This window comes from Pimephales promelas, chromosome 18 (genome assembly GCF_988280905.1).
Source record: "Pimephales promelas chromosome 18, fPimPro1.hap1.1, whole genome shotgun sequence".
Lineage (NCBI taxonomy): Eukaryota > Metazoa > Chordata > Actinopteri > Cypriniformes > Leuciscidae > Pimephales > Pimephales promelas.
Window position 1 is genome coordinate 28,273,124 of NC_142786.1, and position 24,693 is coordinate 28,297,816.

General features: G+C 36.6%; 1 protein-coding gene across 6 annotated transcripts in view; it reads left to right on the forward strand.

Moving 5' to 3' along the window:
* Positions 1-24,495, forward strand: part of nhsl3 (NHS like 3) — a 63,704-nt gene extending 39,209 nt beyond the window's left edge. For 4 of the 6 annotated variants that reach the window (XM_089123328.1, XM_039680672.2, XM_039680673.2 and 1 more), the window contains 6 exons: positions 18,323-18,475; positions 18,609-18,649; positions 19,055-19,181; positions 19,451-19,558; positions 20,026-23,577; positions 23,665-24,495. In XM_089123328.1, coding sequence (XP_088979454.1) covers positions 18,323-18,475; positions 18,609-18,649; positions 19,055-19,181; positions 19,451-19,558; positions 20,026-23,577; positions 23,665-23,687 — 4,004 coding nt within the window. In that variant the 3' untranslated portion in view covers positions 23,688-24,495. Of the gene's footprint in view, positions 1-16,019; positions 16,197-18,322; positions 18,476-18,608; positions 18,650-19,054; positions 19,182-19,450; positions 19,563-20,025; positions 23,578-23,664 lie in introns of those variants that run through there. The other 2 variants (XM_089123329.1, XM_089123330.1) reach the window with 2 other exon arrangements.
* The last annotated feature ends 198 nt before the right edge of the window (positions 24,496-24,693 follow it).

Genomic DNA, 24,693 nt, shown 5'->3' on the forward strand with positions numbered 1-24,693 from the left:
TTTAACCCAACCAAGCTAGTGCACACATATTAGGAGCAGTGAGTAATGAACACACACACACATCCAGAGAATTCACTGTGGCACCTGGGTTAGATGTCTTGCTCAAGGGCAATTCAGTTGTTTCCTGCTGGTATTGAGCATCAAACCTCCTTGAGCATTCAGGTAACCAGTCTGACTCTCTAACCGGCCACAACTTCCCCTAATGTTACTTATAATGAGTAAAACTGATGAACATTAATGAATGTGATGACAAAATATTATATATGACCTCATTTAAAGCATATGTATAAATTAATGTTTGAATGCCTTTCCGTATAGACACTTTTCCTTGGATTTTCTTCATGCATAGCTTTACTCATTCATCGAGCCGTTTATTCAGAAGAGCTGAATCTGAATGCATTCCAGCATACCAGTCTCTCTCCTCATGCATGACTGGCCAGAATGCACAACAGAGGGGTTGGTGGTGTTCAACGATCTGTATCAGTTTAAATATTTAGAGAAAAATAAGTGTTCTTGTAGCTGAGCTCGTCCTTGTGTTGTGCGCAACAAATTGTTTAACCGTTGAGTAAAGTCCTTGAGCCATTAGTGATGGTAGAGATTGAGAGATGGATGTTGGATTATGGAGAATGAGTCTTCCTCATCCCATCAGTGCCTGAGCTGCAGGAATCAAGTCATGGGCTGGGGAAGCAGGTCTCATGGTGAGAAATCCAATATGTTAGATCTCTCTCCATGGTCATGTGAATGATGATTAACACTGGACATAACTCTGACAGATCGGTTAACCCAGTGAACCAGGCTGCAGTTCAAGTGGGAATGGGGGAGGGTCCAAAAGAGGAAGCAGGGCCTAGCTATAGACCTCTCTTGTGATATTACCACTGTGAGTGCTGTTGTGCAGCATGGAACATTAGAGAAGAAATCACTTGTTCAAATGTTCAAAGTTGTGTTTGGAGAAATACTTTGTCCAAATTTTCAGAAGGTTCTTTAAACTAGTCTACTAATACTCTGATGACTGGTAGTTGACATCCAGTCAACTCTCGAAGTGTTTGCTATGGTAATGGATATGATGACAATGTTGATATGTTGTTTGGTCTTTGTGGAATAGATCTATTTCGCTACTGCTGTTGGTTATTTCTGCTGTAGAGCAAATATGGGACTTGGTTGAGCAACAAGCTCATTGGATACTTATTCAACAGGAAACAATCAACTGTGCCCTATAGAGAATAATGCGATTACAAGTGGATTGAGTTAAAGGAGTAGTTTTTGGTTTTTGATGAAAACATTCCAGGATTTTCTCCATATAATGGACTTCAATGGGAACCAAATGGTTCAAGGTCCAAATGAGATTTTCAGTGAAGCTTCAAAGGGCTTTAAACGACACCAGACGATGAATAAGGGTCTTATCTTGGACCATTTGAGTCACGACTTGAAAAAAGATTTGTTCATTTTGATGAAAGAGTTCGAACAGGAGAGTCACTAACGTTCATCACAGAACAGAGCAAGGCGAGCATTTGTGCTTATAAAACTTCAACTTTTTAATTTATTTAACTTTTTTAAGAATCCGATCGATTCGCTAGATAAGACCCTTTTTCATCGTCTGGTAGCGTTTAAAGCCCTTTGAAGGTGCACTGAAACTTCATTTGGACCTTGAACCTATATCAGCCTGTGCCATATAGAGTTTCATGACAGAACTTTATATATTAGAATGTCTAAAGTGGACAATCGAAATAAAGTGTTACCAAACAAAGATTACGATGATCTACAAGCAAATACTATTTCAGCTTCACCCCAAGCCCCAGCCAAATTTTTCTTTTTTATTTTTACTTGCAATTTCTGATTGAACATTTAGAAAACATACCCTAATCCCTTTTAGCGCTTAATTTGCATAATGGGAAAAACATACTTAAATGTTATTTTAACGTTTCCTAATCTAACACTTCCATCTAAAATCCTTAAATCATTAGTATTATTATTACTATTATTTTAGATGGACATTTTTATGTTCCTATAACTTTTTGCAAAACCAAATTGTTAGCTGGGGAAAAAAGATATGTGAACAATACAATGACTCATAAATGTAATCACTGTGAATGAACACACCATAAAGGCTAATTTATACTTCTGAGACAAGGGTACGCCGTAGTGTACGGCTAGGTTACTACAAGCAATGGCAACTGAAAGAGAGCGGATCATGTTGGAGTTGGAGCTTATTGAGGTGGAAAAACAGTTAATTTTAGTGAAATTACTAAAACTAAAAGGCAGAAACGAGAGAAGACATCGGAGGAGATGGTACGTGCGGAAATGCGTAGGAGGAAATGCGATGCTACCAAGCCGACCAATCACAGATTTTGCGGTCCGCGTCATTGCGACGTGTAGTTACATTTTTGAGGAGGTGCGCGCCAGACTACGGCGAAGGGTAGGCGGGATGGTACGCATCTGTGCGTATGCTACGCCATACCTACTGTGCGCACCATACGCAGAAGTATAAATTGGCCTTAAGCCACTCGTAGGTTGAAATATACACTGAAATGACACACATCCCCTTTAATTTCCATCACTTCTACAAACTGGTCATGCATATTGTGACACTGAAGGAAAAAAGGAGAAGAGCGTGAGAAACTTTGTTTTTGAGACTTTGTGTCCTTGTTCACTATGTTTCACTGTCCCTATCACATCAGAAAACTGAACAAGAAGAACCACATGCTGGCCTTCAGTAACCTCTAAAGAGAGAAGAAAGCATCTCAGTCCCTAACTGAATTACAGTTGAAGAAGAAAAGAGAAGGGGTGTGCTTTTGTTTTGAGTGAAATCCTCTCTGCAGTGATGTCATCCTGTTGTTTAGTAAAAAATCTGTGTGTGTGTGTGGTCCAAACTAAACATTCATCAGGACCCAGTGTGGGATTTTCCACACACAACCTCATTTTTAATCTCATTTTAGCAGTCAAAACAAGTTTAAAAAGAGTTTGCATCATACTCCTTTAATAACTTGCGATGCTTACACAATATGCAGGACGAGTCATAAGATGTGTGACTATCTTTTTTGTGTGGCTGCAAACTAATTTGCAAGCATGCTTTCTTGAATTTATAGCAGAAAATTTATAGCATTAACAGCTTAAATTGAAGCTAAAAATGCATAAACACACAAACATATCTATAACTTGCACTGTAAAACTACTGTAAACTATATCAAAGGTTATTTTTTATCTTTTTTATTTATTTTTATATTTTTTTTATTATTATAAAGGTAAAGTCAGTAATGAGTTACAGTATATAACGGCTATCATTTCTAATGTTTCAATGTGAATGCCTGCATGGGAGTCAGAGATTATAAGTGTACGTATAAACAGAAATAAACATACTTAAATACTCCCTGTCATCAGCAGTGATCGCAGAGTGCCAAATGCACTGTAGGATGGCATCAAAGCATGGTGGGTAATGGGGCATAACATTGATTATCTTTCTGAGTGAGTTATTAAGATCCAGAGTAGATGGTTCCCATGTAGCTCACAATAAGACTGGTTTTCCTTAGCAAAAATCAGTCTCTAAGGCCTTTGTAATACACATCTATGCAGAATCTTTCAGTTTCATTTGAACTGGATTAGACACTAAATATAACAAAATAATGAAGATTGCTGAAGTATTCAAACTTAAAGCTGCCCATTCATTCAGATATTTTAAATTACTTCGTCCCTAATAAGTCACATTGAATAATCATAGACTAAAACAAAAATCATTATTAACCATTATAGTTCTTATATTTTTGACAAGAATGAAACCTTGTGAATATATTTTGACAGACAACCATAGCCGGTTTCCTCTATCTTTGCCAAATCCTCTTTCTTAAGTCGTGATGTGCATTAAAATTATTTTTGACGCAATACCATTCACCTGCTGTGCTATTTCATTACTTCAACAAAATGAAGAGCAAGTGATACTTGCAACAACAATTTCACACAAGCCAGTGGAAAGTTTTATAAACACACCATCTTTCAGACAATTTTATTTATTTTTATTTTTTAAATTAATAGTTTTATTCGGCAAGGATGAATTAAACTTATCAGATTTGATAGTAAATAATTTTTATATTTCAAATAAATGCTGTTCTTTTGAACCTTCTATCTAACAACCTAAAAACCGTTTAAAAAGTATCATTTAAAACATTAATGAACTGTTTTCAACATTGATAATAATAATGTTACTTGAGCATCAATCAGCATCTTAGATGCCTTGGGATGAGAACAGGCTGTTTTTACTTGTTATGTTATTAAGTTTAACCTGAACATGAACGTAGTACAACTGTAGTTCTACTGTATATTTTGAAGGGGGATTCTTGAAAAACCCCAGCAGTTTTATATTCGCTATTTGTTTTCAAACTTCCCACCTTTTTAGGACAAAACATGGTGAGAAGCTGCACTCTAGATCTCGTTTCAGAGGTTGGGTGCAGTAGTTAATAATTCCATTGTGACAGGCTGTGGTGGCCAAGATATTCAATTTTTCATTATCCCACGAGCAGCGCTCCAACTAATCCCTTTGAATTCTGTGACTAGCGTAGTGAGCGTGCACATCCTTCCTCCTTTGAAGTTTCCGTTAAAAGTGCTTCAATCGAGCCCAGTGCCAAAGAGAGTTACAGCAGCAGGATAATCGGTGTCAGTGCATGGACAGAAATTCTTACATACAGAAAATAAAAATTGCTTACATTTTGAATGTTTATTTTAATAAGACTCTTATTAATCCGCATACATCAGTGACCTCAGATTTGGATTTGTTCTCAGACTGGCCAGTGTTCCACATAGAATTTCCTTTATTATTTGGAGCTTCAAATGAAATATCCCGCCAAACGCTTTGTCAAGAAACCCTGCCAATGTTGACCTGTTTTCTGAACTAAAATGGTTGTTTCACGACACATGCCCTTGGTGTGAGAGGTCCGGGTTCGAATCCACTGTTAGACAACAATGTGTCCCTGAGCAAGACACTTAACCCCTAGTTGCTCCAGAGGCGTGCGACCTCTGACATATATAGCAATTGTAAGTCGCTTTGGATAAAAGCGTCAGCTAAATGAATAAATGTAAATGGTTTTTGACAGGGTTTTGTGTTTTTAGCTCACATCTAGCAGCCAGAATAGAAAAGGGCCCAATATAAAGCCATTGTGTCTGAATGTAATGTGGCCTGGTGGAGCCATTTCCTCCATTACAGACAAATCTATTTATTAGAAGCAAGGCGACAACTCCAAAACCCTTCTTGACAAATACTTTTTCGCTTTTCACCCAACAAATAAAAAATATGGGAGCTGGAATGAAAGTATTTTTTACACTGAAAACCTTAACTGTCTGACTTGCTCAGAAACTAGATAACAGCTAGTTCTGGAATATCCCAATAATCTGGTGGAACTACAAAATGAATGGATCAGAATGGCTTTCTCAAGTTTGAATACAATACCTACTCATTATTGGCAACCACTGATTGTCCACTCAAAAATAAAGATTCTGTCATCATGACCTCACCATCATGTTGTTCCAAACCTGTTTGACTTTAGCATTACAAATGTGAAATGCACTGTAATATGAACATTGGGTAACACTTTAGATTACAGCCCAGAGAGTACTGTGTAATTAAAGCAATTTTACAGCATAACCTTCAGTAATTATAGTGTACCCACTTATAAAATAAGTATAAGGGAACAAATTTTATTTTTTGGAAAATATTTTTTGTAAATTTTATGGAATAAAAGTGTAACAACTTGGAGAATTTAAAACTAAGAGGTACTTATTCTACTATAATGATACAACAATCTCTTACAATCTTACTTTGGGAGCAATTTAGCAAGAACATACAGTACACTGCGTACCTTTTTGAAATAATGATGAACCGCATGCTTTTTAAAATTACAGGGTACTTATCTATGCATTTATACAGTAATCTTTTTAACAAAAGTGCACTGAAAACGAAAACTATTGCAACTTTTTGCTTAAATATTGGGGAAGATATTCTTGTTTCATGTATTGGTGCTTGTTGCCCTCTTATTTCATGATAAAAAACGCATACACATGATCTAATATCACTGACTCGGAAACCTTTATTTATTATACAAGCGCCACTTACCCTGTAACCACATGGAACAAGATATATTTCCCAGTATTTAAAAAAAATCTTAGCTTTTCTTGCCTTGAAACATGTTAGCCCAAACTTAAACATCTGCACTACTGCTATCAAAAAACAAAACAAAAACAAAAGTATAAATGCATAGATATGAACCCTGTAATTAAAAAAAAAAAGCATATGTATTGGTACACATACATTTAGGTACGGAGTGTATTTTCTTGCTAAATTGCTCCAAAATGTAAGATTGTTGTATCATAACAGAATAAGTACCCCTTAGTTAAATAACACTTAATTTTATAATATATAATTTTATAAATAATTTTTTAATTCTCCTGGTTGTTACCACTTTATTCCCCAAACTTTACATATTGTTCCCTTATACTTATTTTGTAAGTATGGTATAGGTACACTATAATTACCGAAAGTTACTCTTAGCGTTACCGAACATAATGTATTGTGACCCAACATCCTTATCAATCAACACTATTGTGAGTCCTCAAAATTGAACGGACCACAGCTTTTCACTTGATGCTAAGACACTATGTCATCAGTCTTGCTGGTGCTTTCATGCTAGGTCTGTTAATGAAGTAGGTCATTGTGCTGAAGTCTGCCATTTTCTCTAGCCTAGCCAGCGCTTAGTTTGCTTACCTGTGAACGTCAAGGTAAAGAGTTTGTCACTGTAAAAAGCACACTCGTGTTGAAAAAGAATACTTGCGTTTGCTATAAAACCCTGCTTCATCTTAATAGACTCAAACACTTAAACTCTGTGCTATTTTGCTATTTCTACCTTGGTGATTTTAATTGGATTGTTTTAAATATTCACATATTCTTTAGCAAATGGCGTATGACCAGGCTTGAAAGTTGTCTGATGTAAGTGTCTGCAATTCTCAAGGCCACAGACAGCCGATTGTATTGACTGGATTATATTTCAGTGATAGCGGCACAGTGGCTGCATGTGTCAGAGGAGAGCTTGTGTGTTACAGTGAGATTGCTGTAAAGTACTCATGATGCGTTTATCCCAATGCAGAAGGTAAGTTGAGTAAATCATTAAAGCAGTATGGGAGATTGCTGCATCATAGAACATCAGAAACCTCGCTTGTCCAAGCAGTATTATTACTTCCAACTGCGTTTGCTGTAGTTTGCATTGCAAATGGATAACCATTTCCTTAATTAACAATGTTAGAGTTGAATTTAGCTGATGTTCATGTGATGACAAGTTTGATGAAAATGAAGGTTCTGTCATCATTTACTCATCCTCATGTTCCAAACCTTTTTCCCTGAGGAACACAAAAGTTGATATTTCGAAGAATTATTATGCTGCTATTTTCCATTCAGGGAAATTATTGTGACGAACCAGCTTTAGATAAAGCAGCTTATAACTTCTAATCATTTTCTTTTGTGTTAATAATGAACAAAGAAAGGCTTGATAATCAACATGCCAGTAAGAAAATGATAACAGGATTTTTATTTTTGGGAGCAAAAACTAATTTGAGTGTCCTTATATAACACCAGGTAGGGTCTGTTTTCAGAAAACGTCTGCGTCTGTTCTCTATCAGAATCACACCATGTCCATTAGCATAGACAGAACTGCTCTTTGTCATTAGGAGCTTGTTAAAGTAACACACACACAATAAGGTGACTGTGTTTGATTTGTAACTTCTTTTAAATCAAGTTTTGCTAAATTAAAAAAAAAAAAAAATTAAGTTGAGTCACCAGACTCATGCCCTTTATCATGCCCCAATCAAAGTTGAGTCATCATTACCCATGCCCTTCTGATGTAATTCAGTTTTCATACTGAATTGTGATGATTTTCGCAGTACCTTCCGTCGACTAAAATGCTGATGTTCTTCTTCTGTTGTCTCAGTCAGTCGTTCACGTCAGCGGTAATCCAGGTGGCGTCTTTGCCTGCCATCCCGTCAAACAAATTAGACTGCTCAAGACACAACTCACAAAATCAAGTTGGTTAGCAGCTTAAAGGAATAGTTTCATGTTGAAATGACTGCAAACAATAGCAGTGGTGGTTTTGTAATCAACTGTCACATTCAATCCTTTTTTTCCCTTTTCATTTCCGTTAAAGGAGTAGTTCACTTTAAAAAAAAAAACTTTTGCTGATAATTTACTCACCCCCATGTCAACGTTTGTGACTCTCCTGAACTCATTCATCGAAATTAACGAATCTTTTCCCGAGACAATTCGAAAAAAGATTCGTTCATTTTTGATAAATGAGTTTGAATAGGAGAGTCACGAACGCGCATCACAGAACAGAGCAAGGCGACCATTTGAGCTTATAAAACTTAAACTTTGTTATTATTTTTTTTTAAATGAGTGATCGTTTCGCTTGATAAAACCGTTATTCATCGTCTGGAATCGTTTAAAGCCCTTTGAACAGTTTGCAGTTTGTACTGAAACTGTCTTTTGGACCTTGAACCGTTTGGTTCCCATTGAAGTCCATTATATGGAGAAAAATGCTGGAATGTTTACATCAAAAACCTTAATTTCTTTTCGACTGAAGAAAGAATGACATGGACATCTTGGATGACATGGGGGTGAGTAAATTATCAGCAAAAGTTTTTTTTTTTTTTAAACTTCTCCTTTGGTTAGTTCACCCCAAAATGATGTTGTTATCATTTACTCAGCCTCAAGGTGTTCCAAACCTGTAAGAGTTTCTTTCTTTTGTTGAACTCAAAATAAAATATTTTGAAGAATGTTGGGAATCAAATAGTTGATGGTAGACATTGACTTTGACAGTTGATTACGAAACCACCACTGCTACACTGTAAAAAAAAATACTGTTGGTTTAACTTAAAAAAATTAAGTAACCTGGTTGCCTTAAATTTTTTATGTTCATTGAAATGGAAAAATTGAGTCAATACAATGAAGGAGATTAATTTAATCATCAGAAACTCAAAATATTATGCTATCTGAACTATATAAATTAAGTTGATTTGACAAAAGGAAAAAATGTTGTGATTACAATTCATGAATATATATATATATATATATATATATATATATATATTACAGTTGTTTGCAGTCATTTCAACATCTTAAAACCAGATATAGTGATGTGGCAATCATCACTCACTAAATACATAATACAATATTTCCATAATATGTACTCATAATATGTATAATATGTACTTTTTAAAAGTATTTTAAAGTGTTTTCTTTTTCACCAGGGTACTCTTGACTTGGTTTACTTAAACAAGCTCACATTCTTCAGTTTGAAATATACTTTCGGCAAGATGTGACAAGTCTGCCTATTTTTGTCTGTGGGGTCAAAGGTTAAATGATGGTTGTGAAACCTGGGCTAAAAACCTGTGCAGCTGCAGTAAAACACAAATGAATGCATCATAAAAAAAACGCTACAGGCTTAGTAACAGTAAACTACATAATTGTTTCTCTTAGGAGATAAATAACCTACTAAAAGAAGAAATACTGCTTTGAAATACTCATAAATAGAGACAATTTTCAGGTTTACTTTGTTTTGAACTCGGTTTGATTCATGTAATTATTACATAATGGAAAGAATAAAGCATGTTTCATCCACAGTATCAAGCACAGATCATCCAAGGCTTTCAAATAACATGAGCATGCATGGATAGCATGAGAATACAATTGCAAATATTTTACCAACTGCAACTGCTTTCACGTGACTGGCTTTAATAATGAGTTGTTGTCAAAAATAGCAATGCAACTTATTCATTTCAGGGCATAATTTAAGCATCGAGACATTTACGTGCCTTGAAAATCAGAGGGAACTTAGTCTATGTTAGAAAGTTTATGTGAATGAGTAACTCAAGAGCTTAAGCTTTGAGGCTTGGACGGGACTCATTGCTGTCCACAACAAGCTTCTGTGGTGTTAAAGAGTAAAAATACCACTGAACTCAAATCCCTTTCAGAATGTCTGTATCCGGCTTGTGTTTGATTTAACCACAGTGGAAGGATATTCACTATAATATTTACATGTTTTTGGGTTACTTTCTTTGTCTTTTTCTTTGCCTTTCTTGGAAGTTTTGACCACAAAACCATAGATTAAATTGCACAGCATTCCCTACTCCTTTTGAAATTTCTTCATAAAAATCATGTTATGAGAATGTTTTCCGAACATTTGATTTTATAAAAATACATAATGTGAATTGTCCAGATTCAGCCGCACAATGATCTGTGCAGTATAATCGTGTGCTGTATTTGTCGTGACAATGTAATTGACATTGTTTTGGTCAAAACAAATTGTTGCCCGGAGATGTTGTCACTAATGAATGATCAGATGTGATAAAGAGAGAGAAAGACTCTGCTCAGGGTCACGCTCTGCAAACAGATTCTGAAAACAGACAAATAAGTACAACTATGCAAAAACTAGACTTAAAAAACTGGTCAAATAAGGTATGATGATGAGAGAAAGGACTGTTTATGGGTAGATTGCAGATGAGTAATGAAGATAGACTACAAATATATCACATTAGTATAGAGATAGCATCAACTAAATGCCACAAAACTGTAACAGTAACTGTTTTTTATCTATAAACACACGACACATGATATAATTTATACTGTATATATTATTTAATTAATTTTATATCACATCCTCTCTAAACCCTTTTAAGTCCGCACCAAGAAAAAAAGTGATGGAGTTTTTTTTGTTTGCATTTCTTATCTTCTAATGTCGCTAGGAACCACACTCAATGTATTTTTTTTTCAACACATCCCCTAATTTTTTAAATATCGGCCTCTACCAAATGGTTGAGATGTCACTTAATGGTAATAAATAATTCAAACACATACTTTGCCATACTTTTTCATTACCAATCATAATTTATGATCAAAACCTTTTCTAGTCTTAACAAAACACATTGTCATGGTCTGAGTCTCAAGGTTCCATTTTTTGTAACAGAAGTGATATTTGGACAGAAATTTATTAATTTGTTACAGCAGAATGCATACAATTAAATTCAATAGAATTTATGTCATTTTTGGTTTTACGCCTAAACATAATCTCGTCGTGAGAACTTCTTTTTTTGTGATATCAACTTAAAATTTGGTTTAGATATATGGCTTTGATTTTATAGTAATTTTATAGGAAAAATGTTTTGTAAAATAAATATTTTATATAAAATAAAAAAGAAGTGCTTTTACTTCAGCAATAATCAGCTGAGTCTTTTATTTAAAACAAGACTAAACTTAGGTCTTTATTCCAAAGCACACTTGAATTACAACCAAGTTTTAATAGTGCATTGTAATGTCTATTCTCAAAAAGCGGGTGACAATTAACCGTTATGTGCCAAATCAACCGTTTGGTTGAGCATGTTTTTGAAAAATTATTAAAAATATACTTAAGTTTTTTCATAGTACCAAGTAACATCATTTTGTAAAGTTAAGGCTTTTACAGTGTAATGTGTAAAAAAATTATCCTTAGCTTGCAAAATTTTAACCAAAAACAGTTCACATGGCTTGGGTGATTTATTTGTTTCTGACATCCATGTTAGAAGAAGTGTTGTGACAAGTGCTGTTGATTGAGATTGACACTGTGAAATCTAGTGGATTTTTTTGGCATAATATAATTCAACCAGATGACAGAGATGGGTCAATCAGTTTGAGTTAAGTTAGGTACTCCTCTCAATAAAATATAGTGACTCAAAATGTGTTCAATCGTTTGGTTTAGAAGTCACCTAAAGGGTTAAAGGCATTGTGAACAGTAGCCATTTTGAGATCCTGGATATAAATAACAGAGGCATGAACACATAAACACTGCTATTGATTAAAAAGATACAATAGATGCTATTATTTGCACACTGGGTTTGAACAGTGTCTTACATCACACACACACACAACCACAGAGAGAAACACTGTTTCATGTGGTTCTGTTAACAAGTTAAATAACTAAATCCATAAACGTGCATGTGGCAACATTTCTTCAAAATATTATGTTGCCTCTTGCAGGTTTCAAAGTTAAATGTCCAGTTAGTGGCACTAAAAGTTTGGATTTATCCAAAGCAGAACGTGAATCTGGCAACATTTCATTAGGTTGGCTGTTTTACGTATAATGGTAGTCTGAAAGAGTGGCACTAAAAGGTTAACGTACTATCGCGTTAGAAAATAACGTTCCCGCTGACCTTGAACCTAACTGATAGCGTTAGCAAAGCAAACTTCAGATAAAAATGCATTAGCTGAAGCTCTTGTCCCATGAGTTTTTGTTTCACGGGATTTGTACTTGTTAGCTCCATACGACCTTGTGTGACCTCTGTTATGATGACAGTAGAAACTTAGTAGATGCAACATATTGAATCAGTATACGCTTTACTGTAACACATTTATAGCAACAATTAACATTCAACACACAACATTAGTCACTCGGCTCGGTTTCTTTTGCACACACCTATTCTACATCTTGAAACTTTTGACGATGAGGATAAGAGAGATATCACAGGATTTTGAATTACAATGGTCCAAAAAAGCAAACACAAAGTGTCCAAGTACTTTTTATATTCTTTGTCTATGTTTATATAAAAAATGTCATCTTGCTTGAAAACTGTACTTGCGCTGCGTTTCTTGAAAAGCTACTTGATTTGCTATGGTGTATATAATGCTGTGACATTTCCATTCATTTAGGTGTGCCTTAAGTGTCCAATAAAATGTTTGTGGCCATTGTAAATTTACTAAAAGAAAATACACCTTGAGAATGTCATCTCATTTTCCTCCATCTGTATGGAAGGCTATGTCTGAAAGAATGAGAGCTATCTTAAAACATCATGACATCTGCATGCTTCTCAACCCCTCACGCTATTGTTATTAGTATTGATGAAGCTTTCAAGCAGGAGGGAGAGTATCACTTCGCACAGTGTTTCAGAAGATTTATAGATGCTACAAGGGACTTGTAAACACTGACAGATACAGAATTCCATCAAAGCCAAGAAAATAAACATGCCTATTGCTTCCTGGCATTAATGACTTGAGGTTGTGCACTGCAGGACGCTCTAAAATTAACCAGATGATCAGGAGGGGAGGGGAGCAGAGCTGAGGAAAAATGCCTCATCATCTTCTGAGACTTTGAGAAAACGCCCTAACACATCAGTATCGTCTTCGTCTCCTCCAGTCGTTTGGTCAGATTCCTTGAAAACAACACAAAGGGCAGTTTTATGAAAAGAACCCATTGTCAGAACGGGACATTCAGGTCTGATATCTGGGGCAGGATTCTGTTAGTCATGCTTAAACAACCAACTACACCAGGGGTTGCTTAGAATTCATTAAAAATAAATCAACAATTAAGGCACTTGTTGGCAAATGTCAAGCAGATACAAATCAAAACAATTCTGTGGGTGTGTAATAGTGACGAAGAATGCTAATATCTAGGGATTTGTACAAATTTTATGGAAGATTACACATCTAAAATGCATTTGGTTAAATGATCGGTTGAAGATATACCTATGATCAAACACAAAGCAAAAGCTGTCAAAGGAAAAATCTTGAAAATAGACGCTAAAACTGCTGCATGGTACATTAACCTTCTATTGGTCTTTATCCCAGAATAAGTCAAATGTTAAAGAGTACGCCCTCCTTTGAAAGCCCCAGGCCAAGCAACACAATCCCACAGTTAGAAGTCTCACTGGGTGGTGGATATAAATATTTAAAGCTAATTGTAGCATATTTTTCTTATAATCTCACCCATATATATATATATATATGCTTGTGTACCTATATACTTTACACAAAAATATTTGGTTTAAATGAGGACAGTGAGAAAATCGGAACAACAGCTTCTTAACTAAAAATATTCCTCTATCCGTCTGCAGTCGGGAAAACAACTTAAATGTGTATTATGAGTTGCAACAAACAGCCGTGTTGTGACATATATATAGTTTTGGTTCTCATATCTGTCAGTTTTTTTTTTTAAAGGATGTTTCGATACACCACTAAGTAGGTGGATTACCAATCGAAGGATCCCTGAGTTACCATGCTCAATCCTGGACGCAGGCCTCATCCATCCTAGGCTATTTGGGTAACTCATATCTGTCAGTTTTACTTTTGTGCATTATCTTTAGGAAACTTAAGGAGAGATGTTCCTTAAGCAGAAACATCGCAAATAATAATGTTACTTACAATATTAAAATAAAGACTAATAAAAATATAATGGAAATATTTAAAAATACAAAATATAAATATTAAATGACTTTTTTATTTCAAAAATGATGTACAGTTTTTGTCCAAACCGAAAATACATTTAAGATGAAGTACTAAAATGAATGAATTACAAATATTAAGAAAAAATTAAATATAAAAATAAAAATAAAAGCTATTTCAAAATATGAATACATAGCCTACTAATAATATATAAATAATACTAAACACTGTCAGTCACTACAAATTAATTGCATTCAACCCGATTGCGAATAGCCAAGTCAGTGTTCAGTTCATTTTCTAGGGAAAAAAGCTTTAGTGTGAAGAAACTCAAGGGTCTGGTGGTGGTTTAAAGGCTTGCTCTTCCACCCTCATCTCACACCATGTGCCAGATGGTATCTTTTGGATCCCCTGATAAATATTAATGGGATTTTGTGTGTTGGACAACAGGCAGTTGGTAGACTGGGTGCAATCTAAATGACAGACTGAAAAAAGAAAAAGATTACAATTTGAGGTCCCAATTCATTGCAATTGCAATTCAAGGGTTTGTTCAATTGTAATTATGACCAATATTAATGTTTACCTTAGCAAGCAAAAAGGTTCAGCGAATCGAAGGGAAAAGTGGTGAAAGTTTTCCAGCCGAAATAGTGACCTTTCTTTTTCAGTTTGAAGTGACGCCCGTTATTCTCAGCCAACTCCACTTGAGTCTCTATTCTAGTGCCAAAGCTAGAGCAGCGAGTGAGGAAATGGGATGCTCGAAAAATTGTTTAATGGTAAAGCGCTGCTGCACCCCTAAAGAGTTATGAAACACAAATAGTAGCTCATGTTACTCTAAACCTGAAATAATCTGAATGAACTCTGAAACCTGCTAATGCATAAACCAATATACTCTAAATCTCTTTTTGCAGTCTTTTCTCTGCTACTTACAGTTACGAATGTAAGATGTACAACGTGGTCGAAAAACAAGCCCCAAAAATTGAAAATGTTATCAAAAAAACAATTAGATTTTTGATGGTTTGAAGTATTTGAGTCAAAATATGACATTGTATGGGAAAGAGTAGCATGAACTTTCTTCTAAACATTTTCTTTTGATTTACAGCTTTACAGTTTTTATTATTATTATTAATATTATTATTAAACTATTCCTTTAAAAAGTTTAAATAAACATTATAATTCCCACACTGTAAAAAAAAAAAATATTTTCATGATTTGTAATCACCACATTTTTTTCTTTTGTCAAATCAACTTAGATAATTTATGTAGTTCAGATAACATAATATTTTTAGTTTCTGGTGATTAAATTAATCTCCTTCATTGTATTAACTCATTTTTTTCCATTTCAATGAACTTAAATTTTTAAGGTAACAAGGTACTTATTTTTTTAAGTTAAACCAACAATATTTTTTACAGTGCACCTAAAAAATATTGTCTTTGAATCTAGACACTGTGTGCGTTAAAAAAAAAATTAAGCAAAATAAAAGAATAAATCAATCTATTTGCCTTTTTAGATGCCCTGATCTTAGTGTGGCATGTTTCCAAGCAGGTTTTAGGGGTTGCAGATTAGCCAAGCTCCCCCTTCAAGGCAAATCCCAAATTCAGTTGGTGTATGGCACAATGGAGGAAAACAGCCAACACGTTGGGGGACACCACACAGTAAGATGTTGACAAAAGCCGGGGCGAGGGGGAGGACAGATGAAGAGGGGTGGGAAAGATCAGGGCAGCTGGAGGATTGGTGGCAAACAGTAGATCTCATTGTGTCCGACCTGATTATCCTTCAAGGGAGACAGCTAGTTGACATCACTTGGTCCGTGTCTGCAGAAGTAGACAGTCATGATGCTGCGTGGTGAAAGAGTGCATCTCTAATCGTTTAAGTAAGAGACACGTTCAAACTGCAATGATCTCTACCTGGACCTTTATCTTAAGACAGACATGGTGGTGTTTATAAGTAAAAACGTTCGGTCTCTGTTGTCAATCTTCAAGAAGAATGGTGAGTAGACAAGAATTCTGACAGATCCAAGAATTTATAGATGATTATTCACCTTCAAATAATAATATTTCTCCTATTTCTTAAGATACTGTTTGCTCTTCCATGTGAATCTAGATTATTTTAGTTCATGTATTTAGACTACTAGAATTAATGTTAATGAATGTTAAAAAGGTAAAGGCTATTCTTTGTATGCATGTACTTGTTACATTAAGTTCAGACATACTGAAGTTTAAAATGGCAAAAAAATAATATTGCGGTTGTGGATTCATACCTGACCTGAGAGTGTGTTTGTTGGAGGCAAGGTTCTCTCTCTGTATATATGTAACAGGTGGCTTCTGAACACTGAGGGAAAATGTGCAATTAAATGCTCATAAATTTACAGACTCAATAATACTAATATTCCCGTACAGATATAGATCATTATTACAGAGTAAAAAGAGAATAAGGTTATGCACCGTTCATCCATGAGTAACGTGCGGGAGCTGCTATACGGTTCATTAGCACACTTTTTGCTTTTACCCATATACCTTCATTCATACTAGGGGACATTGTTTGTGTTCTTGTGTTCATGTTCATCTATTACTCTTAAAATTGACAAAAGTTTAAAAAAGTTAATAAAAGTGAAGCTTCTTAAATATTTCTCATTTGCAAAACACACCCCCAAAAATGTTTTAACTGAAATCCACTTGAAATGGACACGAGTTATAAGACGAGTTGTATTGAACATGGTAACATTCCTTTAAGTATTCCATAGTAACAACTTTAAAAGGGAGTAATTTGTGAAATGGACTCATACAGCGCACTTGCCAGTGTGCGTTGCGACTCTGTTGTATCACAATGTCTGTAAGTCAGTGCCAAGACACCTGAAACCCCCATGGGGTGTCCTATACAAAAAGCTTAAAAGTTGATACCAAGTGAACAGTTGCAAATCTGCATAAATGGCTAAGAGGCTGAGAAGATCTCTTTTAAGGGAAAGTCCCGGTCCTAAAACACTCCCATTAACTTCATTTTGCAATGCCTTTTGAAACATCAAAAAGGTTATCTCATGGCCAGTAGTTTAAGCCTAAGTACTCCAGGAGGTACGCAATGAAGTCTGAGGCCTCTCACTGTTCCTTTGAGAGTGCCCCTGTCCGACGATAGGCCACCCTCAAGTGTCCTGTTTCTCCCTATTGTAAAGTTAACAGTGAGTCTCGGTGCAAGTAATGCATGTTTTAGAAATACATTTACCAAAAAGAGGTAACATTAGGTCACCCTACTGCATTTTGTAGTCTGAATGTCCTCATTGGGTCAAACCAGGTTTTATAGTAGCTGCTACCTTAAAGAACTGCTGTGGTATGGTTTCTTTGCATTAAGGTGCATTGCCCTTATTTGGAGGATTCATCACAGTTCCTCAGATTTCAGCCAAGCTTCGTATTGTTGGGTAATAAACAAGTACTTGACTGGAATATTTCAGAATTAATTTTCTAGAAGATTTCTAAAAGACGAGCCAACTTCTTTCTTTGAACACCATATGTTAAACAGAGTCAGCAAAGCAAATGGTAATCTGGTATTTCAAGGAATTAAAGATCAGAAGGGATTACCTGGTCACAGCTTGAGTGTGTAAGCCAATGCCATGTTGGAAATCTATCAACGTGTGCCGTTTGCATAGAATTAGCTGCCAGGATTAGCAGTTGTTGCTACTGGATAGAAAAAGAATGGGTTAGATCATTTGACAACCAGCTTTCCAGGCTTTTCTTGAAACTCATTCACAAAAACGGGGGTGTGGAAATCTTTATTCAGTCATGATTCAAATTTCATACTTAATTAAATAATAATCGATGGGAACATCTGTGGATGTTGACTTGAGCCTCTAGCAAAACTTTCCTGCTTATATGCTTCACCAATCTTGATTTGATCTGATAGAAAGGGAAGTAAAGAAACTGTCCTTAAAGGTACACTGTTTAAATTTTAGCGGCACCTAGCCTAGTGGTGAGGTTGCAAATTGCAACCAACAGAAGTTACGGTGGCCGTCAGGAAAAGATGTTTTAGGCCACAACTGCCCCAGATTTTTGGAGAATCTTTTGGGAAAGACTGCAACCATTTTATGTGAGTAACAATACATTTCCCTTTCCCTCTATTTTAAACAGGCCAAAAACAGGATGAGCAAAGAAAGCTGACTGTACACTACACAACCTCCCAGCACTACCAGGAGAATGTGTTCATAGAAGGGAGCAGGCCACAGTACCTGAAAGACCTGCATACAGAAGCCCAAGAGGGACTGAAGATACTACAACAGGAGGGTGAGCCTCATGCTCAAATCAATGACACAAAACGTACTGATTTATGACAACCTTGATCCACTGCTCACATTCTGGCCTTCTAACGCACAACTGTGTTTTCTGATGCACCTCACTCAGTCTTTCTTTCATGCAGAGCACAAAAATGGGGTGGAGTTTCAGGATGATCAGACTGAGGTAAGCTTCTGAAGTAATTTTTTAATTCTGTTGTCAAATCTATTAGATGTTAGACAATATTAGCTAAATTCAAATAAATAAAATGTGTTCAAACTCTTAAATGTGGTAATTCTGGTCTCTCTCTTAGATCTTGACCTTCTCAACTGTATATCACAATGAAAACCATAAGACACAATCATAAAACTTTAATAAAAAAAGTTACGTTTCAGGGGCCCAAATCCAACAAACCTCCTATGATAGGAAGCCTTAGTTGTAATTATGAGGGAATTAAATAATTATATTTATTTTTTGCAAAGAAGTTGTTGTACCCTATTTATTATCATTCTTTAATATGCAAACAAATATGCATAAATTGTATAATACATGTAGAAATGCTTTCTAACAATGACCTCCATTTCTTGACAGCTAGAGGAAGACACAAGCTCAAAAGAAAGAGATGAATCACTTGAGACTGATAGCACTGCTGGGCACTCTGTCAATTCAGTGTCGACTGTCTCAGCAGTCTCCTCGCATCCAGTGCTTACACGTCAAGGTATGAAATGCTGACTTTACGAGGGTCTTAAAATAAGCCTTGCTTAGTGACACACACTACCTTTGTTTTCCTCTAATGTGTGGTATAGCAATACAAAGACAAAACCATACATTTGTCAAAATTAAGTTATGATCTATCCTGTGATAGACCGGTTCAGAGAAAACTGCTATTACTTTCAATACAACTTCATACTAAATCTAAACACAACTGAAGAGAATGGCATGACTTTTTTTGTATTAAATCTCATTTTGATCTATCACTCACTTTAGGTTCCACATTTAAGCCATTGAACCCAGTTAAAAGACTGGACAAGACCAAGAGGAGAAGTAGAAGAACAACAATCATGGGCATACCACAGCAAGTTCAAAGAGAATTGGGCATGTAAAACTATGTTATTGTCAGATTTCTTTTTTAAATCAGGTTTTTTAAGACATTCCTTAAAAGGAAACTCCACCTAAAAATGAAAATTCTGTCACCATATACTCATCCTCAAGTTGTTGCAAACCTGTATGAGTTTCTTTCTTTTGCTGAACACTAAGGAAGATATTTTGAAGAATGATTGGAACCAAACAGTTGTTTGGCATCATTGACTTCTATTGTAGAAAAATACTATGGAAGTCAATGGTGCCAATGTTCCAATCGTTCCTCAAATTATCTTATTTTGTGTTTAGCAGAAGAAAGAAACTTTGCAAAAACTTGAGGGTGAGTAAATGATGCCAGAAATTAATTTTTGGGGTGGAGTATCCCTTTAAAACTGCAACTTTGACAAGTAAATGAGATTAAAAAGCTATTCAGCTAAAAAAAAAAAGAAGAATTACATTAATTTGCTTTTTTTCTACTTAAGATATGGCAAGAGGAACCATACTGCAGCAGCTTCCAAACAGAGAACGTGATGAAGATGATTCATCTGGCTCAGTTGTCATCCCGACAACTGATGGAGGGCTCCCTTTAGTAAATCACGAAGGGGCTCGTGTACACCTGCAGAACATTGAGGTTCTTCAGACATCAAGAGATGAGGAGTTCCTAATAAACCACATTAATTCTGTCTATCAAGATGAGTTAAACCGAAAGCTTGGTCTAGGAGCATGCCCTACACAGAGGCCTAAATCTCTTGCTGTGCCAAGGATGACCACTTCCTATTTCCTGCATGAGCCTCAAGGTCCCGTTATGTCTATTTCACCACAGGCAACGTATTTATCCAAGATTATTCCAAATGCAGTTCTGCCTGTTGCAATAGATATCATTGAAATTAATCATGATCACAGCCGGCGCAGTGCAAGTACAGTCAGCAAGAATAGTTTAGCATCAGCTAGCCCAGCTTCTTCACGGTCTGGAAGTGGGACAAATCAAGGTCCTCTTACCGCTAGTTCCAACAAGAGTCATTCGCAATCATCCGAGACCGTTGTCTCCAATTCCTCGACAATCTCTTCAAAAGGAAGGTGTCTACCAACCTTTGTTGCCGACAGCACCAAAGATGTTTCAGATTTAATCCCAAAGGACAGTCTTACAAGCTCAAGAAGTTGGACAAATTCTGATAGTAAAGATACAAATCACAGACTGGACCACAGGGAGATGGATGATGCAGGGGACAATGTTAGAAACAGCAGTTCGTTCTCTCGTAGTCTCTCAGTAATGAAGACAAAACTACCACCAGCACCGCCTCAGAGAACCTATTCCCTGCATCATGAAAAACTTAAGCGGAGATCTAGGGAGCGTGTAGACATAAAAGATCTCAAAGATATTGCACCAAATGATGAGCAAATCGGTAGAGACCTCAGCAATGCAAAAGAAGACCACCAGTCCACCGATAACGAGAAGAGTTCTGTCCATTCGTCCGTGCTCAGCTCATTAAAAGATTTCCAGACATCTGTGGAATCTAGCCCACTTAGTCCTGATCAAGCTTTTACTGGAAGTCACGTCAGATTAAGTAACTCATCCCCAAAGAAAACTGGAGAATCTGGTGAAAACAAATTTGATAGGACTTTATCACCTTCAAGTGGATACTCAAGTCAAAGCGGGACGCCTACGCATTCCCCTAAAGAGGTTAGTCCCTGCTCACCTGGAAAGAGAAGAGTTAAGCCTTCAAAACCAGAGAGAGCAGGTGTACAGAGCTCACCGGAGGTTTCAGTCTCTTCGTCAATGACATCTCTGTCTTCAGTCACATCAGATACGGCACATCAGGACATTCAAACCAACACCACTCCATCAGAGCCATTGAAGTGCTCCCCTCTAACTATTACAACAGTGAAAAACAAGGTAACACCTACACACCCAAATAATTCTCTTAGGGAACTCTTCAACATTCCCCCTCCACCCAAGGTAAAAGCCCCATCTCCCCCACCCCCTGAAACCTGGATTCACAATAAACGGACACTTGAACTATTATGTGGCCCAGGGCCAAGCCCCCATAAGTTACATCAGCTTCAAAAACAACAAAACGAGTCATCAATAGGTAAAAATCAAAACACAAATTCAATGCAAATTCTTGAACAAATGACCCCAAAGACACAGACAGGAGAAGAAAGGAAGATTGAAGAAGAAACGGAGAACAAAGAAGCTGTAAAAGAAAAAAACGAGTCCATATCACCACAAGTGCACGAACAAACAACGGCAGAACCTCCTGATGTGAGGCATAATGGAAGCTCAACATTACATAATGAACTAGAAACTCTTGCAGAGGTCAACCAAGCTATTCGTTTACAAGGGGGGAGAACTGTAGAGGACCAAAAGGAAAGAGGAAGTCAAACACTTCTAACAGCGAAGATGCCAACTATCAAAGTTGATCAAAGTATGCTCTCACAAACCAACAGTCAAGTCAAAGCAAATGGTGAAATTGTGAGCACATCTTCCCCAAGTTATGACAAAACCAATGTGGAGATCCAAAGAAACGGCCATGTAAAGGGCTTTTTGAATCATAAACCAATGCAAACACTTGGTATAGAAGTACCTAATGCCAGTGGCATTTCTCCACCTCCATCTCCACCTCCAGAACACCACCCTCCTCCACCACCTACTAAACAGATATCAGCTTCATCAGTGTATATACCACCATCTAAAGAAGAAGGGGAACAGGTGACTTTCCTGGAGTCTTCTTGGCCTCCACCACCACCACCAATGGAAGAGTCTTCTGACTTGATGTTTGAGGAACAAGATGAACTAGACTTCCCCCCACCGCCTCCTTCGTTCATGCACGAACCCCTCTCAGAGGTATTGGTCAATTCCCATGAAGAATCATATGAACAGCAATCTAATACAGAACTTGTGTCATCTAATGCCTCGGATGTGGACAGCAGTCCAGACCAACACTCAGAAATACATACCATTCTCCCAGAAAGAACAGTACAAAATGGTATGGAGAGGAGACAACAAGATAAGCCTTGTAATAATGTATCAGACTTCTCATTGGACCAAGTTGGCATTGGAAACACAACTGTAGCCTCTCCAAAAATGTCCTTTTTATTACCGGATGAACTTGTACAAGGGGAAGATTCATCAGAGCATGCATCATCTGAAAGCCAAGCAGATTCCAATGTGCCACTCGCACCAGTGGAAAACCAATCTGCAGTTAACTTACGAAGGCATCTGAGCCTTGTAAACAAAGACAACCGGAGCAAAGAACTGTTGTGTCGACACAAAAGCACACCTATTCCAAAGGAAGATGCAAACATACCACTTGTCACACCTTCCTTGCTTCAAATGGTGCGACTACGGTCTGTAAATGTTGGGGAAGATCAAATAAACAATGATACTGAGACCACAACAAATGAGGATCACAGTTTTACTAGTCAACCAACACCACAAAAGCCTATTCGCAAATCCTTGGCTTTGAAGTCCAACTCGCCCGTTAAGTCTTCTCCTGCTCCACCCACGGTCCCATCCATGTGTCTCCAAGAGGCTATACGAATGAAGACAGCTGCTATGTCGTCCAGTGGAGCACCCGCAATGCTCAATCTACGCTTATCCTCAACTAGCACTGCTAGTTCACCCGTGCCATCCCCTAAAACACCAGACGGCTGTGACTTGCATAAGTCCCCTGCATCGACAGCCAGTTTTATATTCTCCAAAAGCACAAAAAAAGTTATCATTGAAACACCTTCTTCACCCGAGGTCCAAGCAAGCCTCAAACAGAGTCTTGCAGCGGAGATAATGCATATTTCTGACCAAGCCAAGATGATGATTACTAATGGAACAAAAAAGGCAATTAAGGTGCCGCCACCTGTTGCTAAGAAACCAGTGCATGGAACAAATCCTCCCAACAAGACGGAGAACGTAACTCCGGATAAGACCGAGATCTTGACAAATAAACAAATAACGAGAGTTGAAGTTAATGGGCAAAGTGATCCAGTGCATCCTGCTGGCCAGCGAGCACAATCATTAGGGAGACAAGAGCAACCAAGTAAGGAAGCATTCACGGGTTGTTTCAATTTGTGCATGAAATACAGATGGAACCATGTTGATCATTATAATTACATTTCTTTTTCAGGAAGTACAGAGACTGCATGTTGAGGAGTCAGAGTGGATGAGTTGAGTTTTGATTGGACTGTTTAGTCACAGCCTGGGACAGACAAGAGGACAAAGCAAGTGATAAAAGCCCAAGTAAGATTGTGATCAAGGATCCATGGATACTGCAACTGTCTTAAAAGCCTTAGCCAGATAATGGCCTTCAAATGTATGCAAAAAGCTTTCTCCCCCAATCCATTTTATTTTATTTTTTTAAATAGCTTTATAACAAACTTTCAAGTATTTTTCTAAATGAGTTTCTCTGCTCTGGGAAAAGTCACTTTAAGTTTATTGTGGACTTTGGAAAGCGAATGACTGCAAGATTAAACTGACATCTAGTGGTCACTAGTGGTAGTAATCACTGCTTGGTGCAAAAAGAAAAGTCAAATCGTGTTAAAAATTTGACATATCTAAATATGTGCTAGCTTTCATGAAAGAAGTCGATCGATTCTACTAACAATTGTTTGAAAGGTTTAGTTCTACTGCAATCAGCTTTCAGCAAATATGTAATGATGCGTGTACAGAACCACCTTTATGAATTCTGAAATATGCTGACCATGGCTGAAACATATAACATATAAAACGTTTATATATTCACTTTGCATTAGATTAAAGCACTTTGTAAGCTAAATGCTGCATTTCTGTTGGAACCAGCAAATTAGTAAAAGTATTGACTGATGGTCCCTCTAAATTTGATGTAAAAATATAGAGTATATACATATACTTTAGTAACTATTTACTTCCAATGGAGTGAATAGAATTACAACACTGTTTCTGTTTTAAAAATAAATATTAAAAAATATTTATAGATTTACCCTGTTTTGACTGTTTTTAAATTCCTTGGACATATTAATACGTACATTACACACAGTATACACCCCCATACCACTATATATTTTGTTTGTCTGGTTAATGTATACCGTGTAAATATTCATGCATGTTCTCTAGTAAAGCTGCTTTTTCAGTACAGCAAAATACACAAATGAGTTATAGTTCCCATATCCTTTGATCA